Source organism: Pseudoliparis swirei, chromosome 4 (genome assembly GCF_029220125.1).
Source record: "Pseudoliparis swirei isolate HS2019 ecotype Mariana Trench chromosome 4, NWPU_hadal_v1, whole genome shotgun sequence".
NCBI lineage: Eukaryota > Metazoa > Chordata > Actinopteri > Perciformes > Liparidae > Pseudoliparis > Pseudoliparis swirei.
Genome location: NC_079391.1, coordinates 22,471,760 through 22,498,187, shown reverse-complemented (window position 1 = coordinate 22,498,187; position 26,428 = coordinate 22,471,760). Strand labels below are relative to the sequence as shown.

At 44.4% G+C, this 26,428-nt stretch overlaps 2 protein-coding genes across 7 annotated transcripts; one reads left to right on the top strand and one right to left on the bottom strand.

The window, feature by feature from the left end:
• Nucleotides 1-384: 384 nt before the first annotated feature.
• LOC130192710 (protein C19orf12 homolog) lies at nt 385-3,324 on the top strand. 5 transcript variants are annotated; one of them, XM_056412828.1, is made up of 3 exons: nt 385-491; nt 1,363-1,529; nt 2,281-3,324. In XM_056412828.1, exons 2-3 carry the CDS (start codon nt 1,370-1,372, stop codon nt 2,544-2,546), a joined length of 426 nt encoding a protein of 141 aa, XP_056268803.1. In that variant the 5' UTR covers nt 385-491; nt 1,363-1,369; the 3' UTR covers nt 2,547-3,324. The 5 variants fall into 5 exon arrangements, with proteins under 5 accessions (XP_056268803.1, XP_056268802.1, XP_056268804.1 ...); XM_056412827.1 differs by having other exon boundaries at nt 1,355-1,529; XM_056412829.1 differs by having other exon boundaries at nt 406-491; nt 1,285-1,529.
• Nucleotides 3,325-7,345: 4,021 nt separating this feature from the next.
• LOC130192557 (AP-2 complex subunit alpha-2-like) lies at nt 7,346-26,017 on the bottom strand. Of its 2 annotated transcripts, XM_056412629.1 has the most exons (23): nt 25,809-26,017; nt 22,670-22,738; nt 20,922-21,064; nt 20,588-20,781; nt 19,590-19,719; nt 18,997-19,098; nt 18,802-18,910; nt 17,693-17,843; nt 17,233-17,401; nt 17,005-17,142; nt 16,736-16,918; nt 15,761-15,858; nt 14,978-15,209; nt 14,618-14,776; nt 14,210-14,299; nt 13,219-13,352; nt 12,565-12,647; nt 12,332-12,420; nt 12,036-12,160; nt 11,833-11,949; nt 10,536-10,605; nt 9,837-9,971; nt 7,346-9,735 (listed from the first exon to the last, which is right to left on the bottom strand). In XM_056412629.1, the coding sequence occupies exons 1-23, from the start codon at nt 25,873-25,875 to the stop codon at nt 9,658-9,660; spliced, it is 2,865 nt and encodes a 954-aa protein (XP_056268604.1). In that variant the 5' UTR covers nt 25,876-26,017; the 3' UTR covers nt 7,346-9,657. The 2 variants fall into 2 exon arrangements, with proteins under 2 accessions (XP_056268604.1, XP_056268605.1); XM_056412630.1 differs by lacking the exon at nt 14,210-14,299.
• Between the last annotated feature and the right edge of the window lie 411 nt (nt 26,018-26,428).

The following is a 26,428-nucleotide window of genomic DNA, read 5'->3' as shown; positions in this document are numbered from 1 at the left end:
AAATAGCGCTAAGTCACAAACTACAGACACACTAGCTAACTAACGTTAACCTAATCTTTGAAGAATTTGAAAACCATACTAAATCAAGATAGTTCACCCCCGACAGCAAAACAACCAGTGTGTGTCGTGCGCAAGCGTTAAATGTGCTAATATAAGACTGATTTATTTAGTAAACGCCTTGCCATCGACTCTTTGGTGTCAACGAGGGTACTCTTGTAACTGGACCGACCCAGAGGGGGAAAGAAGCGGTGATACCGGACGATGTATATAACGCAGCCACCATTTTCTTCAACGGCATTCTGATGAAAATACTCTTCTTGCCCTGATGGTCCGGTATATACTCTCTGATCGCTTCTTTTTTTGTAAAGCAGGAAGTGGGGCACAGAGTGCAGTAACAGCAAAGAAGTTAGGTTGACTGCATTTTAACAAAGCCGAGCGCTCGCAAAGAGCACAAACTACCACTTGGCAGCACATTCAGGACAAGACTGAAGGTACTCGTAACAATGTAGACAGCTCTTGAGTGTTAGGGCGGTGTCAGCCGTCTTCTATCTCTTAAATGGAAATAATAGTTTTGCTCGCTATTGAAATAGAAACGAAACATGGGCATGTGTTGCGTTCAAAGAAGACCGCTGTCGATTTAGCCTCAACCCACTTGTCATTGCGTTGAGTTATCGTCTAAAAAAACAAACAATCAAACATTTTGGAAGCATGGCAGCATATCGTGCGTACATTGAGTCGGCTTATATCAAGTTTAGAAAGTTACTCGACTAACTAGCGGGCGCAACCAAAACGGTTCTCTCCCGACAAACTATTCAGAAACCAGGTAATTTAAAATATATAAATAGGCGGATGTTGACTTTAGATACTTTACGACTTAATAGCATCTGTTTTCATTCGAGGTAGGTGTAAAAGCATTATGTAATTAAATATAAATCCAGATTTGTTCAGAAATAGAATGAAGTTATAGTATATTTAATTAGTTATGGTGTATTTCTTAGTTATTTTGTGCCGTGTAGGCCATGTTGAACAGGAACAAGTAAAAGTGAAACCAAATGTATTCTGACCATCGTGCACTTGGTGAAGTTGGTTTGTTTGTCACTGTTCCAGGAGAAACCAAGGCATGGTTTGTATTTGTGTCGAACACATCACTTTAGGGTTTAGATGGGATGACTTTGAGTAAACGCATCCATCCCATTAAAACAGATCAGATATTAGAGGTCGTAAACACTCCTTTTCAGTATGTAGACCACGGCATTAACAATAATACAGTTTGTTTATCCCCAGTGAAGGAGGTGACTACCACTGTGCCTATTGGCTCACCAGAAGTTGACTGTCCTCTTTCCTATCGTGCCAGTGTCTCAGCGCAGGGATGGCTCCGCGAATGGATGATGTCATGAGTCTGTGCTGCGAACTATCGGCTAACGAGCAGATCAAGGTGGCAGTAAAAAACTCCACCAAAGGCGCCATGGTGGCCGGAGGATCGGCCTTTGTGGGCGCGCTGCTCGGAGGACCTCCGGGGATTGCTGTCGGTAAGAATAAACACTTTGATGGAAATACTACAGATGTTTTTTGTGACTGATGTTTCTGACGTATATGACAAAGAGGTCACATCTAAAGCACGACCACCACTGTCTGCTACAAGACCAAGAAACCCAAGAAAAACTCCCAAGTCCAATGTAATGGTTTTCTATCACTGTGCATTCAAATATTTTGTCTTCTTTGACTCTCAGTCGGACAAAACGATCTATATCCCCCTTGGGCAGAGGAATCATTGACGTAATTATCAACAAAGGAGCAATAGAAAGCATCCTGACTGGAAACATTCCAACGTTGCATGTGGGTGTGTAGGGCTAAGCACGGGATCGTGATATTGGTGAGAGGCACCTGTGAATAGCGAAAGCAATCGTAAAAGTAAAATCTGCCGTGGCTACAACCTGTTCAGCGTGCTGCCGTCTGGAGAGGGAAACACAAGCAGCAGCAGCTGGCGAGCCAGCAGAGCACTTTATTATTTCTGGCTGTGAGACCCCTTAACTCATCTTCCACCCCCCATATATAATAGTTTTCTTTTCTTTCCTATGTGGCATACGGGACTACAATCTAAATGTTGTTGTGCAATGACCAAGAAAAACCTTGTAACCTGGTAGAGTGAACCAAACATTAACAGAAGGAAGATAAAAAATAACTCTGGCCTCATCCATCTCCTCCCCACAGGTAGAACAGTGTCCACTGTGACCTAACTGACCCTTTACCCCCCCCCCCCCCCCTCTGTGTCTCCACCAGGTGGTGCAGTCGGTGGTCTCTTGGGCTGCTGGCTGACCAGCGGTCAGTTCCGGCCTCTACCTCAGATCCTGATGGAGTTGCCTCCCACCCAGCGACAGACGCTCTGCGATCAGGTCGCGGCCATCTTGAACAACCTGGACTGGACGGACGCGGCGCAGCTCATCGCCCTCGTGATGGGCAACGCCACCTTGCAGCAGCAGGTCACCGCCACGCTGCTGAACTACGTCACGAAGGAGCTGCGAGCAGAGGTTCGCCACAGAGACTGAGTTCTGAGGACACGAGGACTTTTCGGGGGGGGGGTCGGGCCGGCCGAGCACGACCGGAGTCCTTGTCACATATTTTTGTACTTTGTTGGGAGAAAAAGAAACTGTGAAACACGATGTCTGTGCCAAATAGAGAGCCAACTGTTTCTACCCTAACAGCAGTAGGGGATGCTGAATACTACTCGAGTTCATATTTTGAGTACTTGTACGCTACTAAAGTATTTCTATTGTATACCACCATATACTTCTACTCCATTACAGATCAGAGGCAGATATTGTACTTTTTTTTATATTCTACATGTATTTTCAGGTTCCAAATATTATTATTAATAACCCATTTAAATCAACGATTAAATTAGGAGGCATTATTATGGATTAAACCACCCAGCCCTGTATATATTATTTAAAATTGGCTCCACCTTAATCTTAATGCTTCACAAATTACAATCTAGTGGTATTATAGATATTATTCTGAAAATAAATATATTTAAAAGAGTGCTTAAGGTATACTTTAATGACAGTACTTCAATCATTTTATTTAAGTAAAGGATCTGAGTACTTCATCAACTACTGCCGAACAAGAAAGAAGTCACTTGATAGAAAGTCATCTGTTCCTCAATATGAAATGTTTTGTACGTGAGAATGAAGTCAACATATACCTTCCTCTGCTTTTTAAACTCGATAAGAAAAATAAGATATTGTTCCTGGAGAATCATTTATTCTGGTTTAGAATGTAAAAAAACTCTTTCGGATTTTCAAATCAAATAAACCATTGAAGCTATTGTGCTTTTGATTTATTATTTGCATATTGACAGTTCTCTGGATTGTAAAGAGCCCATGTAGAATAAATCCACACATCTGTAAGACATCCAGTCCATTTGACCAATTATGTACTTCGATCCGGCCTCGCCCATGAACCAAACCTTTGTCAAACATGTTTGTGGCCGACCAACTCGGATGCCCAGGAGAATCACGTTGTGATCGGACCCACTCCAGGTTTTTGAAACGGCGCTCTCCTGAAAGTCTTCTGAGGGTTTCTAACGAATAATATCTTCTGTTCCGCGTCAGTACTTCCTGACCTACGCTCTGCATTCAACACCGTAGAGTAAACCATCATATCCTGATTACGAGGCTACTTGATTGGATGGGAGTATCTGTCTTGGCTTTGGACTGGATTTCATCTTATTCTCACTGACTGAAGTTAAAGACTTCGGTCCGGTCCCAACGTCCTTGAGTCATTGTGTAAATGTACGCTGAACGCTCATCTGCCTTCGTCTCTGTTCACGTCATCACGGTCCACACCACTCCACTGTCTTGTGGTGTCTCGCAGGGCTCTGTCCTGGGGCCCCTGCTACTCACTTTATATTTGCTACCCTTGGGATGGAAGAACATGAACCGATTTAATATTGCACATCACTTACATGTGGATGATACCCAACTCTACCTTTCGTTCAAACCTCGGGAGACTTTTTTAGGTTCTCTAGGCTGCTGTACTGCCTTAACGCTATTTGGGAGTGGACGGCACCCATGATGAGCAGTTAACGCGATCATGTTTTTTCGACTTAAGAAATATAAGTAAACTGAGATGTGTATTCCCAACGGCTGAACAAGAGATTTATAAACAAGCCTTTATCTCTTACTTAAATGGACTACGTAACGCACTTTTCTCTTGATTGTCTGCAGGCGATCCAGACCGCTGCCGCCAGACTACTCACCGTGTCAAACAGCCGGTCTCACCTTACCCCCATAATCAGATCTCTTCACTGGCTCCATGGAGCATGTAAAAGATCCTCTTAAAAACATCTCACTCTTACTTAGACCGTAGAATCCTGTTCATGTGGTTGAACTACTTTCCCCTTATTCATCAGCTTCATCCGTCTTCAGACCAGCGGTGACCCTGAGGCCGTCGCACCGGAACCATCTTGTGTAGATTCCGTTAAAAGTTGATTTGTGCACTTTTCACACACATTGCCGGTGTGGTCCCTCCATCTTCTACGATTCCTTCCTCGTGTGTTACATTGCTCCGATTAATCAACCAGGCCTTTTTAGTTTTAATTAAGTAGACTTTAGTTTAAGGACGCTCATTGCTGCCATTATTGAAAGTAAAAGACAAATGTGTTGCATTATAAAAATACTTATGAGCTAATGTTTTTAAATGTAATAATTATGACATACCCAGTTCAAATTTTGATGGTATCTCATTTATATTCCGTAAATAAAAATGTTTGTCATCATGTGTAATGTACTGCTTGTCACCCATGTGCCACTATCTGGCCCAACAATGGCCCACAAAGTAGTTCATCGGTGTTCTTGATGATGATGAAGAGTTTGTTTTCTCACGTTGGAGACTATGATGCAGTTAAAATGCTTTGACGTCGCCCCCCAGAGTCCATTTGACAACTTATACCAGCTCTTAGGAAGAACAACCGGTTTCAGTAGAACATTAAAGCAGCGGGGGAAAAAACCTCAACTGAAGTATAGTTATTTTAACAATGATTGACTCGTTAGTGTTCAATAACTAGAACGGCTGCTACATTTAGTCTCTTACGTCAACCAGGTGACGCCTGGTGGAGCTGCAAGAAGTTTAGCTTTCAGCGCTGAAATCATCTCATGTGAGAACAGAAAATATCTTGTTTGGGCTTTGCGGTGAGACTAATGAGGTCATCGATGCAGAACTGTAGGAAATTAAATAAAACTATCTCTATATGTGTAACTCCATTCTAAACATCAAGATTAATGTTAACTATTACAGTTTTTCTCGATTGCTAAGACACATTTCTTGAAACGGTCACCTATTTTCTCAAAACTGTAAACACAAAGCCTTATCTTCAAGCAATATTTACAAAACCTCTGAATCCTCTTGCAAAATTAAACTTTCGCCTCTAAACAGATTTACCTGTGCTCAAAATCAAACCCTGCTCTCAAATCAAAAACAAATTGATCACAATAATATACACTATCAAACAGTCAGTAAACAATACACCAATAAAAAGAAAACACATTGTTCAAAACATATAGTTCCATGGGAGAAGTAGATTTTTAATCTCAAAACAAATTTCATATGAACGAAAACATGTTTGATTACAGTAGCTACACATGTATCAGAAATGACTGTGCTTTGCTCTTTGCAATTTCTTTTGTTCTTCCTCCTCCTTGTACCCTATTGGTACAGTCCTGTACCCTGCTTGTTCTTTGTTGGTATGAACCTGCAACCAGTCAACATCTATTGATCAGTCAGTACCGGTACTGTAACAAATAGAAAGCACGATGTTCAAGGCCACACCATTTGTTTATTGTTCATTATCCAGCCTACAATGCACTCTAAGCCTTCTACAGTATACAATACTACAGTAAAGGGAGTCAACATGTCATCAAGGTGCTTCTTCTTGTCTTCGGGTCAGGCCAGAGCACTTCGTCGACATCACCAGCATCATGTTCTCTCCTGAGGCAACGGGGGAAGAAGCCTCTTGTGTGTCTATTGAAACAGCTGCATATAGTGTAGTACAGTACATTTGCAATTACAAAAATACAGTAGCATACTGTACCTGTTCTCTTCCCTGAATGTCCTCACTATGGTGGACAGAGCATCGGCTCACATTGGGGTGCACTCCAAGTGCTGTTTCCCTCATCGTCAGTCCGTGGACTATAAGGTCTAGGACTGTTGCTCCAATTTCATCAGATATTTCCACTTTGTCTTCCTCTTCCTATTCGTCCTCTTCCTTTCTTGCCCTCCTCCTCATCGCCCACCTCTCATACGCCCTCTTCCTCCTCCTCGCCCACCTTGCATACGGCATCCTCCTCATCCTCTCACATTGTTTCTTCTATCCATTCTCAGACTTTCTCCTTCCCACCTTCAACCACCTGTTTGCTCTCAACTGGCTTCTATTGGTTGTGTCACATCATTTGATGCAAGTTTAATCAATTTTGAGTGATTGTGTTTAATCAATGACGTGTGTTCTATATTTGTATTTAATTGTTGCCACTTGTGTCTCGCAGTATGGATGACGTGTGCATTAGAGGGCAGAATGTGTTTTGAAACTGACAATGTGTTTAACCCTTGTGTTGCCTTAGGGTCATTTTGACCCGAATCAATATTACACCCTCCCCCCGCCTTTGGGTCATTTTGACCCGATTCAATGTTTCACCCTCCTGTTACCTTTATATTTACTAACATATTTTACCCTTTGGGTTCAATTTGACGCCAGCAATTAAAACCTCCAGAAAATTATTAGAATTAATATTGTTTTCCAAGTTTAAGTGTGAGGCACTTTGTTTGTTTGTTGAACACCGACATTAAACATTGAATGGGGTCAAATTAATCCTAAAGTGGGGGGAGGGTGTAATATTGATTCGGGTCAAAATGACCCTAAGGCAACACAAGGGTTAAAGTTTTGCTGAAAAGTCTAAGTGAGATTTGCAAATTGTGTTTTACCAAGTGAACTAGTTTAAGTTTTGACAACAGACTGCACACTTTGCTCAAGGAGTTCAGGCAACTGAGAACTTTGTTCAGCCAATGGGTTTTAGTGTTTTAGCAATCGAGAAAAACTAAGTTACCGACAACATTTGCTCTGGGGCCTATCGAGCGTTTCTAAAGGACAGGCGATACGTAGCAGCAAGGGAAACTAGTGCGGCCATCTTTGGAGTCTTCTGAAGCAAAGCATTAACATGTATTACATTAAACTGAGTGCTTTGTGGTACGGCAGATAGCAGAGAGCCCAACTGTGCACACGGTCAAGTACATTGAGGGATTCTCAATGTATTGTATAATGCTAGAGTATAATTAATGATGTTTTTTTTCTCCATTAAAAAGAAAGAAGTATATATTTTAATTTGTTTACAAAAGGCCATCATTTAGATGTTGAAGTGACATTACATTGAAATAGCAACAAGATATCCAGCCGCCTGGCACAGAGACCGAAACACATGTTAGAAGGCACAAAACCAAACAGATCAGCACAGACAATTTGTAAAGTAGTAAAGCAGCACAGCAACCGATAGTCAGCACCACGTGTGCTGGATGTAGTACCAAGGACCCAAAAGAGGCCCCTAATGTCGTGGTTTGGGGCCCAAATATCTGAAGTGTAGTTCAGCGTCGTCTTGCGCTCCACTGGAACGCTGCGTTGTGTCGGAGGCCAGTGGAGCTCTTCGGTGAACTATCAAAGTAGTTTTTCACAGCAGAGACCGTGAGGATGACGAGTGGCCCCACTGGGCCCCCGGTGTCACACTGTGCACCGAACCAGAAAAGGAGTTTACTGGACGAAAACTAAAGAGCGATGATATCAAGTCCCAGGTTATCAAACGTCGTGTTTCCAGCGACCGAGCTCATCAAAGCTCAGCGTTGGGTTTGGTTTGTGCCCACGAGGAACCGCTGGGACACGGAACACTTCCCATGGTGCTGGATCCACAACAGGCTGGAAAGTTCATCAGTGCTTCGCATCACGGGGTCATTTACAGCTAAACTTTGTTGCATTTATCAAGACGTTTCACCTGAAGTACGTACAAACAATGAGCCATTGCAACACAGCGGGACATAGTTGGACTTGAAGTAAACAGATTAGCTCAAGACTTCCTCGATGATTATTTTATCATAAGCACGTGTACCTCGATCCAATTTGTTTTGTTTTTTACATCCATCTTTTTTATGTCTTTGTTTGTTTAATATGTACCAAGAAAAGCAGCGTAAAGGTGACAAGTTGACATTTTAAGGGCTTTGTGACTTCCTGCCGTCTCAGAACCAAACCGGCGGCGGCGGGACAATTTTGTGTTTGCCTCGGGTCAGAGGCGGTCACCACGCAGAGCATCAAATACGCAATCAAGGATTTTGAGAAGAGGACATTTTATAAAACAGAAAATACACCATACGTTATTGAAATGTAGAAATATCACCAGTTTGTCAGCGTTCTGTGAATAAATGAATTTAGGTAAAAGTATATATATTTATATATGTATATAAATGAAATATGACTCATTACTATTTGAAGGTTTCGTTCTGTTGATGACAGTAACAGAAGTCCAGCGGCACAACTGTGTGGAGCCCGGTAGATGTTCTGGACCTCCACACTGAGCCCTGGAGAGCGGTCCGGTTGCTCCCGTCGGACAAATAGAAAGCGCCGCTAGCGGGAGGGGGAGGGGCCATCGGACTACGGCCACAGATCTATATCCGTTTATGACCTCGTGTACTATATTGATCTTCGTGGCCCGTTTTATCGCAGTGCCTGAATTCTGTGCAGAAGCTTTGAGCGGTGTCGCTCAAAAATCACCAAAAATTGTTGGAGCCCCATTTCTTTTTGCACAAAAACATATATAATTACCACAATGCAAAGCGTAGGGTTTTCTCCTGAGATGAGCGAGGTGTAAAATTAGTGAAATCATTGAGACTTAAAGATGCTCTCGTCTAAATTGATTTGTACGGAAGCCCCGGGAGGGAATTAAGTTATATTTCATTCTTAAGAATAATGAAGGAATTTAGAGATCATCTTGGAAAACTATTTATTCAAGCAAAGTAGAGAAAACTATTTAGATCAGACTTAGAAAATTGATCAAATTATTTATTTGTTGTTCTAGCTCCATTTTCTGTCCCCCTCAGGGCTTCTGTAGCTCTAATCATGTGCTATTTATTCATTTTCTTTCTTTTTTTACTATCAAGTGCAAAAAGGTCAAGAAGTTGTGCATCTCCTTCTTAGTTGTTTTTGTTGAACACAAAAGTGTCATAGAAAAGCCAACTGAGATCACAAAGCCACTGAGACGTTCAACTAACGTAATAATGCTTCCAAACAAACTCCTCAAAACGTCGGAACGAGAAAGGCAGTATCCGAGCAATAAACACACGATTCCAGGAACTGGAGCGGCCGGAAAGCTTTCAGAGCATTTCTTTTTTTTTTTACCGTCCGCAGCATCTCGGCTAAGGTGCTCAGTGTGTTTACACAAGGCAGGTTTAGAGCAGTGATATATTAGTAAAGATATGTGCGGAAAATACATTTCACTTCATTTACATGTGGATTTAGTCAAATAAAATAAAAAAAAGGAAAAGAATTTACACTGTACAATACATCAATTCTATCTAAAGAGAGACTCGGAGAGTGAAAGGTGTAGAACTACTGGCGCCGTGTCGAGTCTAAAACTGGTCAGAGAGGAGGTCACACAGCCGCTGAGACACGGACTCCTTGCTGGTCCGGAGGGTGAGACGGTACATCTGAAGAGGAAACACACACACAGTTATGCACCAGCTATATGAAGGTTCAATGCAAGAACGAGTCTGTGAGTGAGCGTGTGTGTGTGTGTGTGTCTCTTTACCTCTGCTTGTGCGTTGGGCTCCAGTCTGAGGAGGCAGCCCACCTGAGTGCCCTTAGTGTGAATGACTCCGGATCCGACAAAGTTAGTGGGATTGGGATCCACCCCGTCCAGCAGAGCCACACCAAAACCTAAGATCTACGAAAGAAGTTACAGAAGAGATTTTAAAATAAATGTGTCGACAAAACTAATGAGGGGAATAATCAGATGTACTTAAGTCTCAATACACAATTATTTCAATACTTCGACATCAACAATTTGAGAACAGTTCTTACCATCTACACACGCGGTTCACACAGAAGTGTTAAAATACTGAAACGTTCCATTTCTACTGAGGAAACTGTCTGCGAAAAACGTTTGAAAAGTCCAGAGCAAGCAAGTTCTCAAGGATTCAGATGGGGGGGGGGGGGGGGGCAGGACTGCTTTGGTATCAACAGGTTCTCCATCTTATCCGGTGTGAATCGGTAATGTCCTCCCAGCTGACAACTGGCTCACCAACAATCCATTCATGTTGACGAGTTACTCATTGATAGAAAACTATAGTATTCATTCTGTTGGTACACGTTTTACTTATGGCGACTAAATAGTTGGAGTGTAGGGCAAAATAACACGGGAAAGAAAGTAAAAACAACATCGTCATTTTGCGTTCTTTTTTTGTTTCAAACCATCATATCCTTCTTATAAGTGAGCTTTTCTTTTTACCTTGGCGTTGGTCACATCTGTGTCCATCGGGTTCTTGGCTTTGAAGATTGTCTGAACCTCTTGCTGAGGACTGAGAGACAGAAGAGAGTCACGTGTCTCCAGGAGGACAGGAAGAGGACATGTCGCTACAGACTAAACTACAAGATGCAACACGAGCAAAAAAAGTAAGTAAAGAAAAGCCAAGGGGAGAGACGATGAGGCATTTCGTCCACTCCGAAATAGAACTGGCTGTCGGAACCCTACAATTTACCTGGAAATGATTTGTTTGATTAATCATACCTTGAATCCCCCAAAAAAATGTACATCCCCCACTTCCCAAAGTTCACTTTAAAAAAAAGGGGGAAATGTTTCCTCCTCCCTGTAGAGCCATTTATCAATCTAGATTGTTTTGGTGCGACTCGTCTGGCCTTGAGGCCTCAGAGACGCTGCCGTCTCTCCAGTATAATGGGAATAGATGGCCCTCGAAATAATGATGACGTCTGAAGAGCTCAACAGCTGTGTCTGTTTTACAGAAGTCATGACTAGACAACTAAAACAATACACAGACCGTGTTGTGCCCAGTGTCGGATCGGAGCCACTTCTTTCATTCCGAACTACACCGGCCAACCACAGTGAGGGAAGGAGGCGCGCACCGACTCGTGTTTACAGGTCAGAGCTGACCGATACTGCCAGCTCACCTAGCGCCACTATAGCTACCGTTACAGGAGGACGCCATTAATGTTTACATTTCGCGCTGTGATGAGCACAACAACACAATCTAGATTGATTTACAGCACTACAGGAGGAGGAAAAATGTGCATTTTGATTTTAGAAGAACTTTTAAAGAACCCTTTAACCCTCCTGTTACCTTTAGGGTCAATTTGACCCCATTCAATGTTTAATGTCGGTGTTCTTTGGGGTCAATTTGACCCCAGGCTGTTTTTCACTGTGTCAAACATAAGAAATATCAACTTTTTTATATATTTAAAGGGCTATTTAGGTAGTCAACAAACAAACATAAAGTACCTCACACTTAAACTTGGGAAACAATATTAATTCTAATAATTTTCTGGAGGTTTTAATTGCTGGGGTCAAATTGACCCCGAGGGTAAAATATGTTGGTAAATGTGAAGGTAACAGGAGGGTTAAGAACTGAACACCTGATCCACAGCCACTGCAGACATACTCTACGACATAAGACACTCAACTTCCTTCAGCCATAAGGCACTAAATATAAAGTTACTTTCAGATCACTCTTGATCCAGCGATCCCGATGAGGACAAACCGCGGTGCGCTGATCATGGAAATTGAGCCTTACACTCCGAGCTGTTTCCAGCGCTGGAAGAAGTCTTGGGATGTCATCTCTGTGGGCTGGAAAAACTTGTTGAGCATCACAGGGAGTTTCACGGCAATGTTCTGAAGAGCTCCACCGTATCTGTTTGCACACACGCGCACACACACATTAGCATATGGAACTGAACTACAGCACGTGGAGAACAAAGTAGGCATCCAGACACCGACCTGAACTGGATGTCGAGCACCGGTGCATCTGTGAAGTCCGACACACACTCGATGTTGACGATCTGCTGCAGCTGAGCCCCGCCTTCTACCGTGGGGTCGACCGGCTTGGCTTGGATATTCAGCTGTGGAGGCGGCACGGTCAAGGCTTCTACAGATACCTGAATGACACCAGCATGCGTCTCAGCCCACGCACAACAGCTTTCACGTCTGTTGAGCCAGCTGCGAGAGCGAGGCCGTTACTGCGGGGACCAGTGGAGTCTGGGTCAAGAAGCTAGGGAGCAGTGGTTAAGGATATGAGTCTTGAGAGCGTCACTACTGGTGACCGATGAGGAGAAGCTGAGGAACTGGGTGGAGGTCTTGTTGCCGAAGAACACGTAGATGCGACCTGCGGGACGACAGCAAGGAAACCATCGTCGGGTTTATTCTTTAAGGAGCCGCATGTGACCAATGGACAGTTTTAAGCGCCTCTAAAAAGCAGCGAGCTCAGCAAAAGCACATTGGAGACCAAGACTGTCCGAGAGCTGCTCACCCAGGTTCTGCCTGTACTCAGACTTCAGCCCAATCTGCAACAGCTGGTTCTCAAAGATAATGCCGTTGTTCTTACAAACAAACCTGGAATTCACAAGCACACAGTTAGAAATGTACAATGAAGAACTCTAGGAATGCGTCCGCGTGATTACCCCACCGCAGATGGCGGTTCAGTTTTGTTCTTTTGGTTTTAAAATAAATTAAAAGAAAGTAGACCAACAGAGTTTATTCATCCAAAAGGACCAGAGGAGGATCCACCAGACCCTATGACAGTTGATTTTAACCAGCACCTGGTTTCTTTTTATTGAGCTCAGGTGGTCCCCAAGGCAACGCAAGTTGAGAATCACGAATAAACACCTCGCGATCGTATGCCCCCGTACAACCACAAACACCAGAGGACCTCGGGGAGACATGATGAGAGACCCTGTTCCACTTTGGGAATGCAAGATCCAGTGTTTTTAAGAGTTTGACCCATAGTAGAAGAGCAAAAGTCAGGATATCTCAGGCCTATGCAGTTTGGGTTTTAACCATTATTTTATTGAATGTGTCTATTGCGCATCCTCCAGCTGTTCCTGCAATATTTCATTTGATGTAGATTACTCCACACTTTCGGGCACATTTTCTTGCCATACGAAGCTCAAAGTACGATCCCCACCTGGAGAAGTTTTCCTCAGACACGTCTGGGGATGCGGGGCTGAAGCCGTCGGACAAGACGTCAACCAGCAGACTGGCTCCTGCTGAAGGGGCGGAGTTCAGATTGAGCAGGTCTGTGAAGGGGTGGGCGGAACCCTGGGAGAGAAACAAAGAAATATCCATGTAAACAGACAGCATCCGCATACATCTCAACAGAAGTGTATGGTTTAATATATTTAATAAGAGTCCAAAGTGCCAGGCTAAATACAATCTCGCAATAAACCATTTAATTCCCTGCTTTCTAAAGCTTGAACATTCAATTCAAACTCGAGCTTGAATTCCCTTTGTGTGGAATAGAATATGTAATATAATGACGTTCCAGCTATTTGTCAGCAACGCCCTGTCAGCTTCCGAGAGGCGCCATTGGCTGAAGACCGTCAGTGTGGGCATGTTGGGCTGGAACACTTCTGAGAACTACACCAAAAGGAGAGATTTGGAGGACCGTGACGCCGCTGGCTCATGCTGATACTTTCTCCACATAGTTCGCCATAATAGTTCACGGCAAATAAAAACAGTGCGTCACTTTAAAAACATTCAAAGTTGTGCTGTTCAGTTTCTATTCCGCCGACACTAAAGGTGGACGCTGGTTAACCCGCGCTTGCCGAAGACGGAGCCAACTTCTCTTCTCTCCGTGTGTTGCGTTCGTCCCGCGTTGGAAATGAGAAGGCGTGTCGGTGATGGATGGAACAATATCAATACCTTTTGCGGCGCGTAGCCCTGGGACCTCAGTTTGACTTGAATGCAGAGCAGCACATGGCGATGCAGAACAAAGTAAAATAAGATTTGCCAAATCCTTATAATTGCAAGCAGACTAAACCCAAACCTCTTCTGTGCTGGTTAACAAGCACAAGGAAGGAACACGGATGACTCGTATCATGTGGGAGATACAAGAGATAAAAGCGGCTGATTATTTATGAGACTCATCACACGATGGGTTCTAGCCATCAGTGTACCATGGTCCCAGCAGAAAGCATGGTGGGACTAGAGGAGGCAGGGCGGGGTCTGTTGGTGGGGAGAAGGTCTGCCATCAGGGAAGGAGAAGACTGATGGAGAAAGAAAAGACGAGAGACGGAAACAGAAATAGGAAAACAGGGACAGGGGGGGCGAGGAAGGAAGGAGAGAAGACAAGTAAAGGTGAAGAACAAGGAGATGCTGAAAGAATATGACTAGAAGAATATTGTTTGTGTGATGCAGACTTGTTTTAGGGGTGCATGAGACAGTCCAACACATTCAGAAATTCTTAGATGTGCTCATTTGTGTGACATATTTTTTTTTTTTTCAATTGAAAAATATAAAAAAGCTCTTTGGTGAAAACGCTTAGCTCTACCTACCAGGAGTGTACAGCTCATCACGGGGTTTACCTTGTTCGTGCCTTCAGCGCTCTCGCTGTGCTCAACGTTGCCGTTCCACTGGGCGTCGTCGATGTCGGGCAGGATGCCCGGGCCCTTCTTCCTCTTCAGCTTCGCCAGGATCGACGACTCTCTCTCTGGGAATGGGGGCATCTCTTCTAAGACCGTGGCCTGTGGAGCGAGAGGGAGAGACTGTGAAGGCTAATTATGGGAGCCGAAGACAACCCCGCTACACTAAAATAGCTCCAATGGAGTTGCACGTCCCACGCCCCTTGTCCCCCCGTCCCGTGTCCCCCCCCCCGGTGTCTGTGAAAGCTTGAGCGTGTGCGAGGTTGCCAAGTGCAATCAGTATTTCAATTACAACTCACGCACCAGTATGTCGGTGCTGGCGATGCAGCTGAGCTTCAGGTACTCGATGGCTCTCTGCTGGAGCTCCACGTCGGCGTTGCGGAGCTGGCTGTCGGAGCGCAGGACCTCCTGGATCGTGGTCTTCACTTCGGGAAACAAGTTGATGAACTTGATGTAGGCCGACAGCAGCAGCGCCCGAGTCGGCACGGAGCACAGGTGGAACTTGGAGTGGAGGAGGTTGAACTGGACCAGAGGGCTGAATTAAAGGGAGGGGGGGGAGAGAGAGAGAAACAGCGACATTCAGACTTTGGTCATGGACTGCCGCGAGCATTGCCCTGGTATATTAAGCTTCTTCTGCTCGGTTCCATGTGGTTAAACATGGCGCCATGTTTTGTTGTAAGACAGCATATTGATGTCAGTAGCATTTCTTTAAACTGTTTGGTTCATCTAAACTTGTAATAAAAAAATACATATTTTCTAACCATTATCGAGACAGAGATAATTTGGCTTCATAAAAACTACTTCGTAAAGGGGAAATTGTCCTGGTGAAAACTTTGACAGTGACATAAGGGACAGGATCACGCGCTGTGGAATCACTTCTTGCTTCGAACTCTGAAAACTAAACTCTATTCAGATATTTCAACGCCTGGTAAAACAAAACTATCTGCATGGCTCAACACCTCCTGGAGCGGGAGAGAAAACAGTCATTCTTTTGTAGATTGGTTGGATCAAACCTCAAGCTGAAACATCACATGAACTCAGACATTTTTTTTAAAGGGTGGATTCCTCCACATGGACGCCGTTTACCTGGAGCGCGAGTCACCCGCAATGAGGTTGCCGAACTCTCCCAGGATGTATCCTCCCACCTTGACCAGGTTCTCGTGGCAGGCGGGAGCCTGCAGCGCCTACGAGTGTGCACAAGGAAGGACGACGTTAAGAATGTAGACGGCTACCTTACTACAAGTATGGTTTCAGAAAGGAATAATTGGGGACCAGCCAGCCCACATCGTCTAGCTACGAGGATACAATCCCTCCCTGGCCTCCCAATGTCAAGCCACCTTGAACATTTTAGAATCGGGCCAAAAGGCTCTCTTTTGATTTAGTCATCATTATTTGGTTTAAAAAAAAAAAAGAACAAAATAAATGTAGTCAATCCCATACTAGATTCTATTATTTTTAAATGTATATTTTTCAAGTACACAATTGTAAAAAGAATTGCTGCAACGCTCTGCAATAAGAAAAAGATGCATCTCAGCTTGACTTTGATGGCGTCTTTAAGCGTCTTTGTGTACTAAAGAACCGCTATAGAAGTCTAAATTATTATTAATGCTTCCAGTTATATTCTATAATGACTTATTGGTAATTCGTGAGGATTAAATGTTATTTAACAGAGGCACTACGGGGTGTTTGTGGCAGCTGTTTCATCCAAAGTCTTTCTGTTCTGTATATTATATAGAATAATATTGTATTGCATTTGATTGACTAAATAAAATAAAAAAAATACAATACAAAGCAAACAAAGGCTTGAAAAAGGCCTTATTTAGCCGATACCTATCCATCCAAAAATAATCACAGCTCAGTACATTCATAGGTCTTGCACTATTAACAGGTTAGTCTGAACCACCTGGAGAAGGATTGTTGTTAAATGTGCCTTATGTGACTGAACCCATATATGGATTTCTACAGAGCAATGCCTGTTTTGCCCACTTAGCCCACATTTCTCCAGCATCAACAAGAACACCGAGGAGCCCGATGGCGAGCAAACAAATCCAAAATCGTCACCTCAAAGACGGTCTTGGCCGCGTAGCCCTGGACTTCGTCTCGGTTTATGACAATCTGGATGACGCGGTACCACACCTCCTCGCTGACGTGGTCGCCGGCCATGCGGATGAGATTGAGAATGGTGTCCACGTACCAGGTGTAGTCCACGGCGTACTTCTCTGCCAGGATGGCCACCTTAAGCACCTGCGGGCCAATAAGAAACCAGGTGAGGGCGGGGGCCGCGCTCAAAGGGTGGCCGAATGGTGCACAGGCCTGCGCCGGTGACCCACTATCTCCTCTCGGATCGAGTAGTCGGCGTGCTCCAGGTAGCTCAGCATCTCCGACACGATCTGTTTGGAGTTGCTGCGGTCGCACATGGCATAGAGCAGGTCCACAGCGCGCTGGCGAACGCTCACGTCTCGCTCCGTCTGGACGGGAAAAACAAAACGGGAACAGATTGCATGAAAAAGGTCTCTTACTGATCAGACCCATCACAAGGCTCACAGCGGAGGACTCACCTTCAGAGCGTTGATCACGGTGTCGATGTGCGTCTTCACCGCCTCGTGGGAGAACTCGGAGCTGGCCAGCGTGCACATGCTCTCCAAAGCCAAGTAACGGAGATTGGTCTCCCTGTGCTGCAGGAACTGGCCCAGCTGGTTGCAGGCTCGTACCAGCAAGGTGGGCTCGCTGCATCGGACCAGACACAGAACACACACACCTTTCAACTTCCAAAACTAAAAACCCAACGCTACGCAAAACTGCTTTGTGAGCTAATGGCGGCTGGGTTTGCCCTGCGATCTAAATAAGAAGTCCAAAAGGGTCTTGGTGTTACAGTCCCGCGTCTCCTGAAAGATGGAAATTAATCTCAAGCTCAACATGACGGGGGCAAACGCAGTTTGCTTAAAGCCCAATGGGGGAAATTCCCCTGATGAATCAGAATGTCCTGATTTTCTTTTGCTCGTCTCCAACGCGGCGTACCTGTCGTGGTGGATGATGAGGGCGATGGCTTCAAACAGAACGGCGTTCTTCGCGTTAGAGTGCTGGACCTTCTTGGACTTGGGCGGCTCCTGGGCTTTGTTGAGGATGGTCTCCAGACACTCCGTCAGACGGCTCCGCAGCGCCGCATCCTCTGCAGCAACAAGGATTCATAGCCTCGACTGAGTCTCATCACGGAACAACATTCACAAACAGTTTGTGTATTTTTATATTAACCATGAATCACTCTGTGAAGAGACATTACAGACTTCTCAGCCCATGTTGCTGGTTGTCTCACTAACTCCTCATCATCCTCAATAATGAGGAACTGACCGTTATCTCAAAGGTCACAGCATTAGTTTTTGTTTTCTTCCTTATTTGACCGTTTTTACTCTGGCGCCATCTGGTGTCAGAAATCACCTCCTGCAGTCGCCTTCCATGCTCAACGATGGAAATGATGACAACCGATCAAAGTGTTCTAGTTTTCTACAAGTTTGAAGCTTCTATGGGAGTAAACACCTCACATGCTCTGTCGGCACCATTTAACCCTTGTGTTGCCTTAGGGTCAATTTGACCCGAATCAATATTTAACCCTCCTGCCGCCTTAGGGTTAATTCAATGTTTGTGTTCTTTCGGTAGTCAACAAACAAACATAAAGTGCCTCACACTTAAACTTGGAAAACAATATTAATTCTAATAATTTTCTGGAGGTTTTAATTGCTGGCGTCAAATTGAACCCAAAGGGTAAAATATGTTAGTAAATATAAAGGTAACAGGAGGGTTAAACATTGAATCGGGTCAAATTGACCCTAAGGCAACAGGAGGGTTAAGGAGCAAAGAAGGCTCCCTTTCTGAGAGCGAGACAAGCAGATCATTATCAACCTCACATCTGTGTGTTAAATACAAAGACTATGTGAATACCGTTTGGCTTAGTTTAGCATAGAGACTGGCACCAGGGGCACAAATAGTGACTCTTGTCCAGAGTGTGGAAAGAAGACACCTCTAACACCGCCTAACTTCAGGATGAATGTTATGAGTCTCTATTGCAGGATTTCTGGGGAACTATGTTATTCACACTGTAGCTGTGCACATAGGACAGGACTGCAGCATACCAGGTGGAGTGTAGCACTGCAGCAGGCGCAGCAACTTGACGGACAACCACGGCGCGGCAACAAAGTAGTACGTGTAGTCCTGGAGGTCGATGGACGCCGAGGTCACGATCTGGACAAGCAAGAACAAGGAACGCATCAGAGCATCGTCGGGATCACAGTTTTTTTTTATGTGTGACGTTACAGAAAAACACCCACCCTGCTGAGCCTGGCCACCGCCAGTGAGATGGAGGTTTTGAAGTCCTCGGGACTCTTCTGGGCTAGAGTGGTAATGAGGCTGGCGGCCGCGGTCACCACTCCCTGACAACAGACAAGGATTACAGAACAACAGACACAACATTACTCCATCAACCTGGGGACTGTGTTTCACCTTCACAGAGATTAGAGTGTCAGATGAAAACAAACAGCACGACATAATAATTCCATACAGTAAGTACTGCAAACCAATTCTCATAATGTAACGTTTTTAGCAAGACGGATGTAGAAGACGAGGCCGATTTGTAGCCTTTTGGGAGTATTTTAAATGTTCCTTATTTTTCAGAATGAAATAGTTCAAGTGGGCAAAAGTATACCCCAGTGCACAGCAAGGACTGTGTCTGTTTGTAACATTACTGTCTGTTAAAAACACGTTTAAAAGAAGCATATCCTTATGAAATTTTATTTACATTTGCTCACCGAACTCACACCACGACCCTTATACCTCCGGGTAGAAACCACACTGTGACCTCTGTGTACGACACCACGACCCAACAAACGCGCGTGCGTGTGTGTGTGTGTGTGTATGGTCTCACCAGGTGCTGATCATTGAGTAGATGGACCACTCGAGCCGTCCATTCACCCATGGGGACGAGGTCAGGGGACGTCCTGTTGAGACGTAGCAGACACAGCGCCGCACTCTGCTTTACGCTGTCCATCGTGTCCCTGATGGGGAGCACAAGAGGACTTGATTCATCACAGCCAGAACACCAATGGTTAGTCAAAATGGAAAATCATAATCCTTAAAACATCAGTCCTGTACTCTTAATCTCATCGACAGTACGGACAAATCAAACTCGGTTTTAAATAGCGGGGTTTAAGCAAAGAGGCGCGTGTTTAGGGAGCACTGAGCATGTGGCCGGATAAAAGAGACTCGAGTTAAACTCCACGAGTTGTGCCAGATTCATTTGGTACAGGTTTGCTGTTGTTAAACGCCCCCCCCCCCCATTTCTTCAGTCATCAAGACTGTCCTCCGTTCTTGATTCTCCATGCGGAGTGGAGTAGTGTGTGGTGGTAGTGGTGGAGAGTAAAGCAAAGTTTTGAACAAGAATTCAAAATAAGTACGGGGCGTGTAATTGATATTCAAATGAACATGAATAAAATGGCATTGCTTACAATGAAAACCGCTCCATAAGAGGCGATTACGGAGCACAGTGGGGGAGTTAATGCAGAAGAAATGCTCACATTGAAAAACTGAAATATGGTCTGAAATAATGGAAATCTTAAAGATTAGAAAATTATAGTTTGGATGTTGTTTAAGTGTCTTTGTATGAGCTACTTATCCACAGTTAGTGTTTTACCGACTGTGTATTTGACTTTGGTGAATCTGAACTCTTTCAAAACACAAAATGTAACTTTTCAGTTCATATTATTCTATCCAAACCGGCCTATGGCTCCATGAATGCTGCTTGTTGTACTCCTCGTGTGGACGCTGCACATGTTTTTTAAATTTTTTTAAATGCCCAACAGTCCTCACTTTTCAGAGACGTCAAAACCCGTAGAAATGTCGCTGCATTAATGTGCGTGTACAAACCCTGCCACCAAGATGCTGGGGATTTGAGACGCAAAAGCCTCGGCCATTTCTCTGCTGCCCACATTGGCAACGCAGTGCAGGGCCAGGTTCATGAAGGTCGGGTTGCGGCTGGTGAGGTCATTCTTGATGCCGTTGTTGATCAGACGGATCAGGTCGCTGTTTGAGTTCACCAGCACAGAGATGAACAGGTAACCCTAGAAAGCAAGATGTGGATTCAAAGCACAATTACACCATACACAGGAAAAACTATTATTTTTTAGGTTGGTTATTGGTCCCCGCCCCTCCACACAAGCATATTTTGTGTACTTCCGACACTGGATGAGGACGAACTTACAATTTGTTTCTCTGTGTACTTGTTGGAGCTGAGGAGGTTGACGGCCTCCATGTGTCCGAAGTCGATGTCATGGCCCAGTAGGAAGATAAAGAGCAGCTTGCAGACATACTTTTTTTTACTGTAGCCGTCTAGAGCCTTGTCTCCTAGCACACAGAAACGTATGGATATGAGCGTCTACATAAAGTTAGAAACACAGGGATTTATCAGTACAATGGCCATTCAGCCTTGAATCACCAAACCATTGAGTAATGGAAGAAAAGACACCTTTCAATATTTTTTACAGTCAAATAATCAATTGGTCACAGGCCAGAACGAGTGGGAACTGTGAGGTCGGAGGAGGCAGCTTCATTCCGGAGCAAACTAATTATAACCAGCATGGAAAAGGTGGCATGAGAAACGACACCAACAGAATAACGTTAATGCAGACATCGACGCCGAGCTGCGGGAACTTACACAAATGCAGACAGCCATTTAAAACTAAAAAGTTATACGGAAATATATAAATATATAAGACGCAACAGGGAAAAGGGGCAAAGGACACAAGGCTCGACTCATTATGAAAAATTAGTTATGTTTGATTTGATCGCCATATATTTGTATTTCGCTAACTCAAACTCAAAAAGTAAAAAATAAACCGAATCGGGATGATTGGGGGGATGATTGGTTATTATCCACATTTGATTTGATTGGGATTTGATCGTCAAAGTTGGAAAGGTCACATCATCTTTTTTTTCCATTTTGCGGTCAATTTATCCAATTGGCATGCAACTAATGCCAAAATGTTCATAATTCAATGCCCAATATTGTGATATGCGAAGGTATGCGCTCTACCGAGTGCCCATTCTAGTTTTGTCATTGCTTTTATGCCTTCTAGTCGCTGCGCGAAAACCCCCACCCTTCCGATTACAAGTATGCATCTCAGAGAGCGAGGAGGCCAGCCAGAAGAGCAACAGCCAAGGATAAGCCGGTAGACACACTTGCCTAATACCTGTGGCTTATTAAAGAGGCGTGACAGATAGCTGGGATTATCTCAAACCATTGTTACTGCCTCTTTAAAATGTATAAGTTGTAGAAATGCAAGATGTTCATATGCAGCCTTTCATTTTGCCTCGGGAGGCTGTATTCTGTTTGCCATGTCATTACTGATGTCTGCATCTAGGACGTCGGCTGCATCCTGCTGCTATAACCATGACGTTTACAAACTACAAATTGATACATCAATAACAACCTCTCTCAATTAGCACAAATGTGCCGTGTTTCACGTCGATGTCGAGTCCGGAGTGCAATGTTCTTATCCCATTGTGCCACGCTGCGAGTCGAGTTCAAAGTAAATATACAAACACTGTTATGATCGTATGTAGAGATCATAAAATACATTGAGATAACAAAACAATGGACAGCTGATGCAGTTGTGACACACTTCATATTTAGTCTACGTCGCTTTACCGCCCTCCTTGCGTCTGTTCATCCTATATTTCAGGGGAGGGGTTGAGGAGGCAAGGAAGGAAAACAAAAGGAGGTACAAACTGGGAAATGAGAACGACCTTCTGGTCACGAGAGGAGTTAGCGAAGCGGATTAAACAGCAGCTGGAAACAAATAGCATAATGCAACAGTTTGGTACGTCAATCAACAACAAAAGAAAAATAACACACATCAGGTTCTACAAATCGGTCTTTGGATGGATGGAGAAGCTGAGGCCATCATGAACACTGAAGTGGAATGATTTGTGTTAGAATTGTTAACCTACCTTTAAATTTGGAGCGGATATTGGCCAGTTCTTTGTTTATCCTCTTAACCTCGGCCTCTTTACTTTTACCTGCAAACAGATCAAGACATTTGGCGCGTTAAGTCACACTGCGATCATCCATTGTTGAATATCATACTTCCTCCCCATTTTTGTCGTTTCATTTTGCTGTGCGTCATCACAACAAAAGATTGTGCAACTCAAGACAATGTTACAGCTACTTTGTGTGATTTTGTAGAGTTTGGCAGAATGTAGTCCCGAAAGCCGGCAATGAGGAAGCAGTTACGGGTCTCTGACCTGGGAGTTGATGGATTTTAATTCGGGCTGCACCGCTCTGATCGGCGCCGATCCATATCGGCCGATATTCCCATTATCCAAACTTGGCCGATCAGTTGACGTAACATGTGCGAGAACTATCAGACGTTTCAATCGCCGCGCATCGCAACGGAGACGATGCGCCCGGCGAGGGCCGCAGAGTGAGAGGTCCACGAAGGGATCCTCACGCACCGAGCGGCGTTCCCGTCCCCCGAGTTGAATCACTGGGTCAACTCAGCCGACTCTCACATGTCTGCCCCTATAGACTGATGTTCACGGTAAACACATTCGATCGGGAGCGTGAGGGTTTTGATAAAGTTAGCGGAAGGATTTATGTGACAACATCCGGTTTTGCAAAGTTAGCGGAAAGAACCACGTGAAACAACATCCGTTTATCAAAATAAGATGTCGACAAATCATACACTAACATATCAAAGTAAACAATGAACTGATTCTGTATCTTTATAGATTGTTTCTGAGATTTATCTTAAATTATGCTAACATTAAAACATTTTTACTGGACCAAGGAAGAGTTTATAAAAATAAGTCAGACTTTTGTATGTTAAAAAAAGTCCTGTAAATAGATTTCCCCAAGAGTTCCAGGAAATGAATTATGCATTTGTGTTCCATACATATCTCAAATCCCCTACAATAGCAATCAAACTATTTTAATGTATCAATTAGGACATTTTTCAAAGTAAAAGTCCTAAATGTTTAAAGAAATCGGTAATTTCTTTAATGTTTGAGGTGCTTTATAAATGTATTTCCTCATAGTCCTAGGCAATAATGCTACACAATAAATAGAATGCTTCAATCGACACCGTGATCGGTATTATCGGATCAGCAGATACTGATTTCAGTGATCGGTGATCGGCACCAAAAACCTGATCGGTGCATCTCTAATTTTAATGTTATGAAAAAAGATCTGTGGTGAACACGGGCGATCATAATAATTTGCTCTGCGACATCAAATATGTCAGTGAATGTTTCCCAGCTGAATCTTTAGAGCTATTGTCAGCGTGTTAGAAAAGGCAACAAGCGATCAGGGGAAACTTCTGAACCAATGGAAAAGTCCTGTTGGCTTTTTTCGAGGTAACCGGGGCGATGCCGACTTCCTGGTTCCCCACCCTAAAAAAAAAAAACATCATCCCTGCAGCACTATCTAAAGTGGAGCCCCATGTAAACAGACACCATAGCAAAGGATAGTCGCCACTTTATTAAGTGCTGGTTATGTTGGACCCACGTTTTCTCCGAGAACAGCCCAGATTCTTAATATCATGGATTCAACCAAGGGAGACGAGAACATCCCTGAAGAGATTATGGTCCATGTTGACATCGCACAGTTGCACCAAAGAAAAAGTAAAAACCTGGATGAGAATATCATCTCTTTACGAGAAAAAAAGTCACCCCAATAACGAATGCAGGACCCGAGGTCACGAGTTGCTGCGGCAGCAGGGACGTGTAGGAAATGGAAAGATGTGTTTTGGTGTTGAGGAAACGGATTGTGCCGAGCGGATCCAATAGAGCTCGTCTTCCGTGACGGTTCGCCTGCATGCACCAACCTCCTCTGCGCAGATGCTGCATCCACATCAAGTCGTGGTAAACACTTCTGGGTGGCAAGGCTACATACTGTTGCCAATGCACTGCAATTGCATAGCTATGGAAACAGTTTGGTCCCCAAGGGAGTATGCTGACGGCTGCTGACAGTACACACTTAAAACAGGCACAACGGTGAACTTGTAGGCGCCGAGACTGGTCACCGACAAGACAACAAGAGTAGCCCTGGTCTTTGTGCTGCGACAGTAAACAGAAATATGACATTACCCCAAGTCAAACGACATCAGCATCTTCTGAAACCTCAAACCACGAAAGGAATACAAGGCCAGCGAATCATAGGAAGTCCTCGACCATTGTCCCTACATCTTTTGTTGTTGTTCCTTATTTCCCAAATACCAAGTTAAGATGTCATTATTACAAACAAGTTATTATGAAGCCATATCGCTAGATCCAAGCTCTTTCTAGAAAAAAATATGTGGAGAAAATATGTTCCCAAAAACAAGATTATACATCAGAATGCTGAGATGTTTACATTAAGTTCATCAGTATCTACTGTGAGCAGCGCAGATCTGAGAATAATGCTCAATGCTTGGCGAACACTTCGGGAGAAGGGACGCGTAGGGCGACGTATTTGGCTACAGTCCTCCTCTAGAAACACACACGAATGTGTTGAGAATAGTGTGCGACTTGGAAACTGCGCGCCAGTTCCCTTTCGGAGGTTTCCGGCTGGAAGCTGAACCCTCTGGGGACGCGTGAGGTCTCCTCGCCGGGCGGGTTTGTAAAGCCCACCGCGGAGGTTAATGGTTTATAGAGATGTCCTCCTTGACGCCACCTGAACTATTCATGTTCAAGACTAGCTAGCTAAACTGTCAGTTGACAACTAATACAAATACATGTAAATGGTGCGAAAGGCTTTCCCGCTCACGTTGAATTCCTCCCAGGAACATACACACTGACGTCCCACAAATGGCAGTTAACGTGCATTATCTGCGGTGAGCCGAGCGGTCCACGCCCTTCGACGTGACGTTTAGCTACCGGAAGCTAGCGGCTAGCGTCAACTAGCTAGCTGGCCCGGCGAGTGGTCGTCCAAACCCCACTCCGGTAAATTAAACCCACCATTGCGGAGACCGTGGCGACGGAACGCCGCTTTCCCCCCCGGACGTGTTCCGGTAAACCGCCGGTCGCGTCGCTAATCCTCCCCCGTAGCGCCCGCTAGCTGCGCGGCTAGCCGAGGCGAGAGCGGTGCGTGAAGGTGATAAACAAAACTTACAGTTCCTGATGTCAGAGATGAACACGGCCAGGCCACGCATCCCGTCCCCTTTAGAAACCGCAGGCATGTTTGTTCTCTCCCGCGTGTCTGCTGCGCGGAGTAACTTTGTTTCAAAGTGTGCTGCGGCGGCTGGGAAGGCGCTGCGTCCGACAGGGAGCCCCGCTATATGACGGAGACAGGAACCAGGCAGGCTGCGGCCGCGTTCCGTTCACGGTGCTCACACCGACTGCGACCTCAAGAGGGCCGCGTTCCGTTTTAAATCATTTTTCATTTGCAATCGCCGCAAAAAAAGAGGATTCTTTTTTAACGCCTATCATGTCCAGCAGTATCCATAATTAAAATATAAAAACATGAATGATCGAATGTGGATACAGAACAATATTGTTGTGGTGTTTCCGTCGTGATTGTGCCCACACACACACATGTGCACAAAACACACTGACAATTTGTATACCCACATGTTTATATATATATATATATAAACATGTATGTATATATATATATATATATATAGTCTGTGGAGTAGCCGAGTGTGTGTGCGTGTACGTGTGTGTTTGTGTGTGTGTGTGTGTGTGTGTGTGTGTGTGTGTGTGTGTGTGTGTGTGTGTGTGTGTGTAATG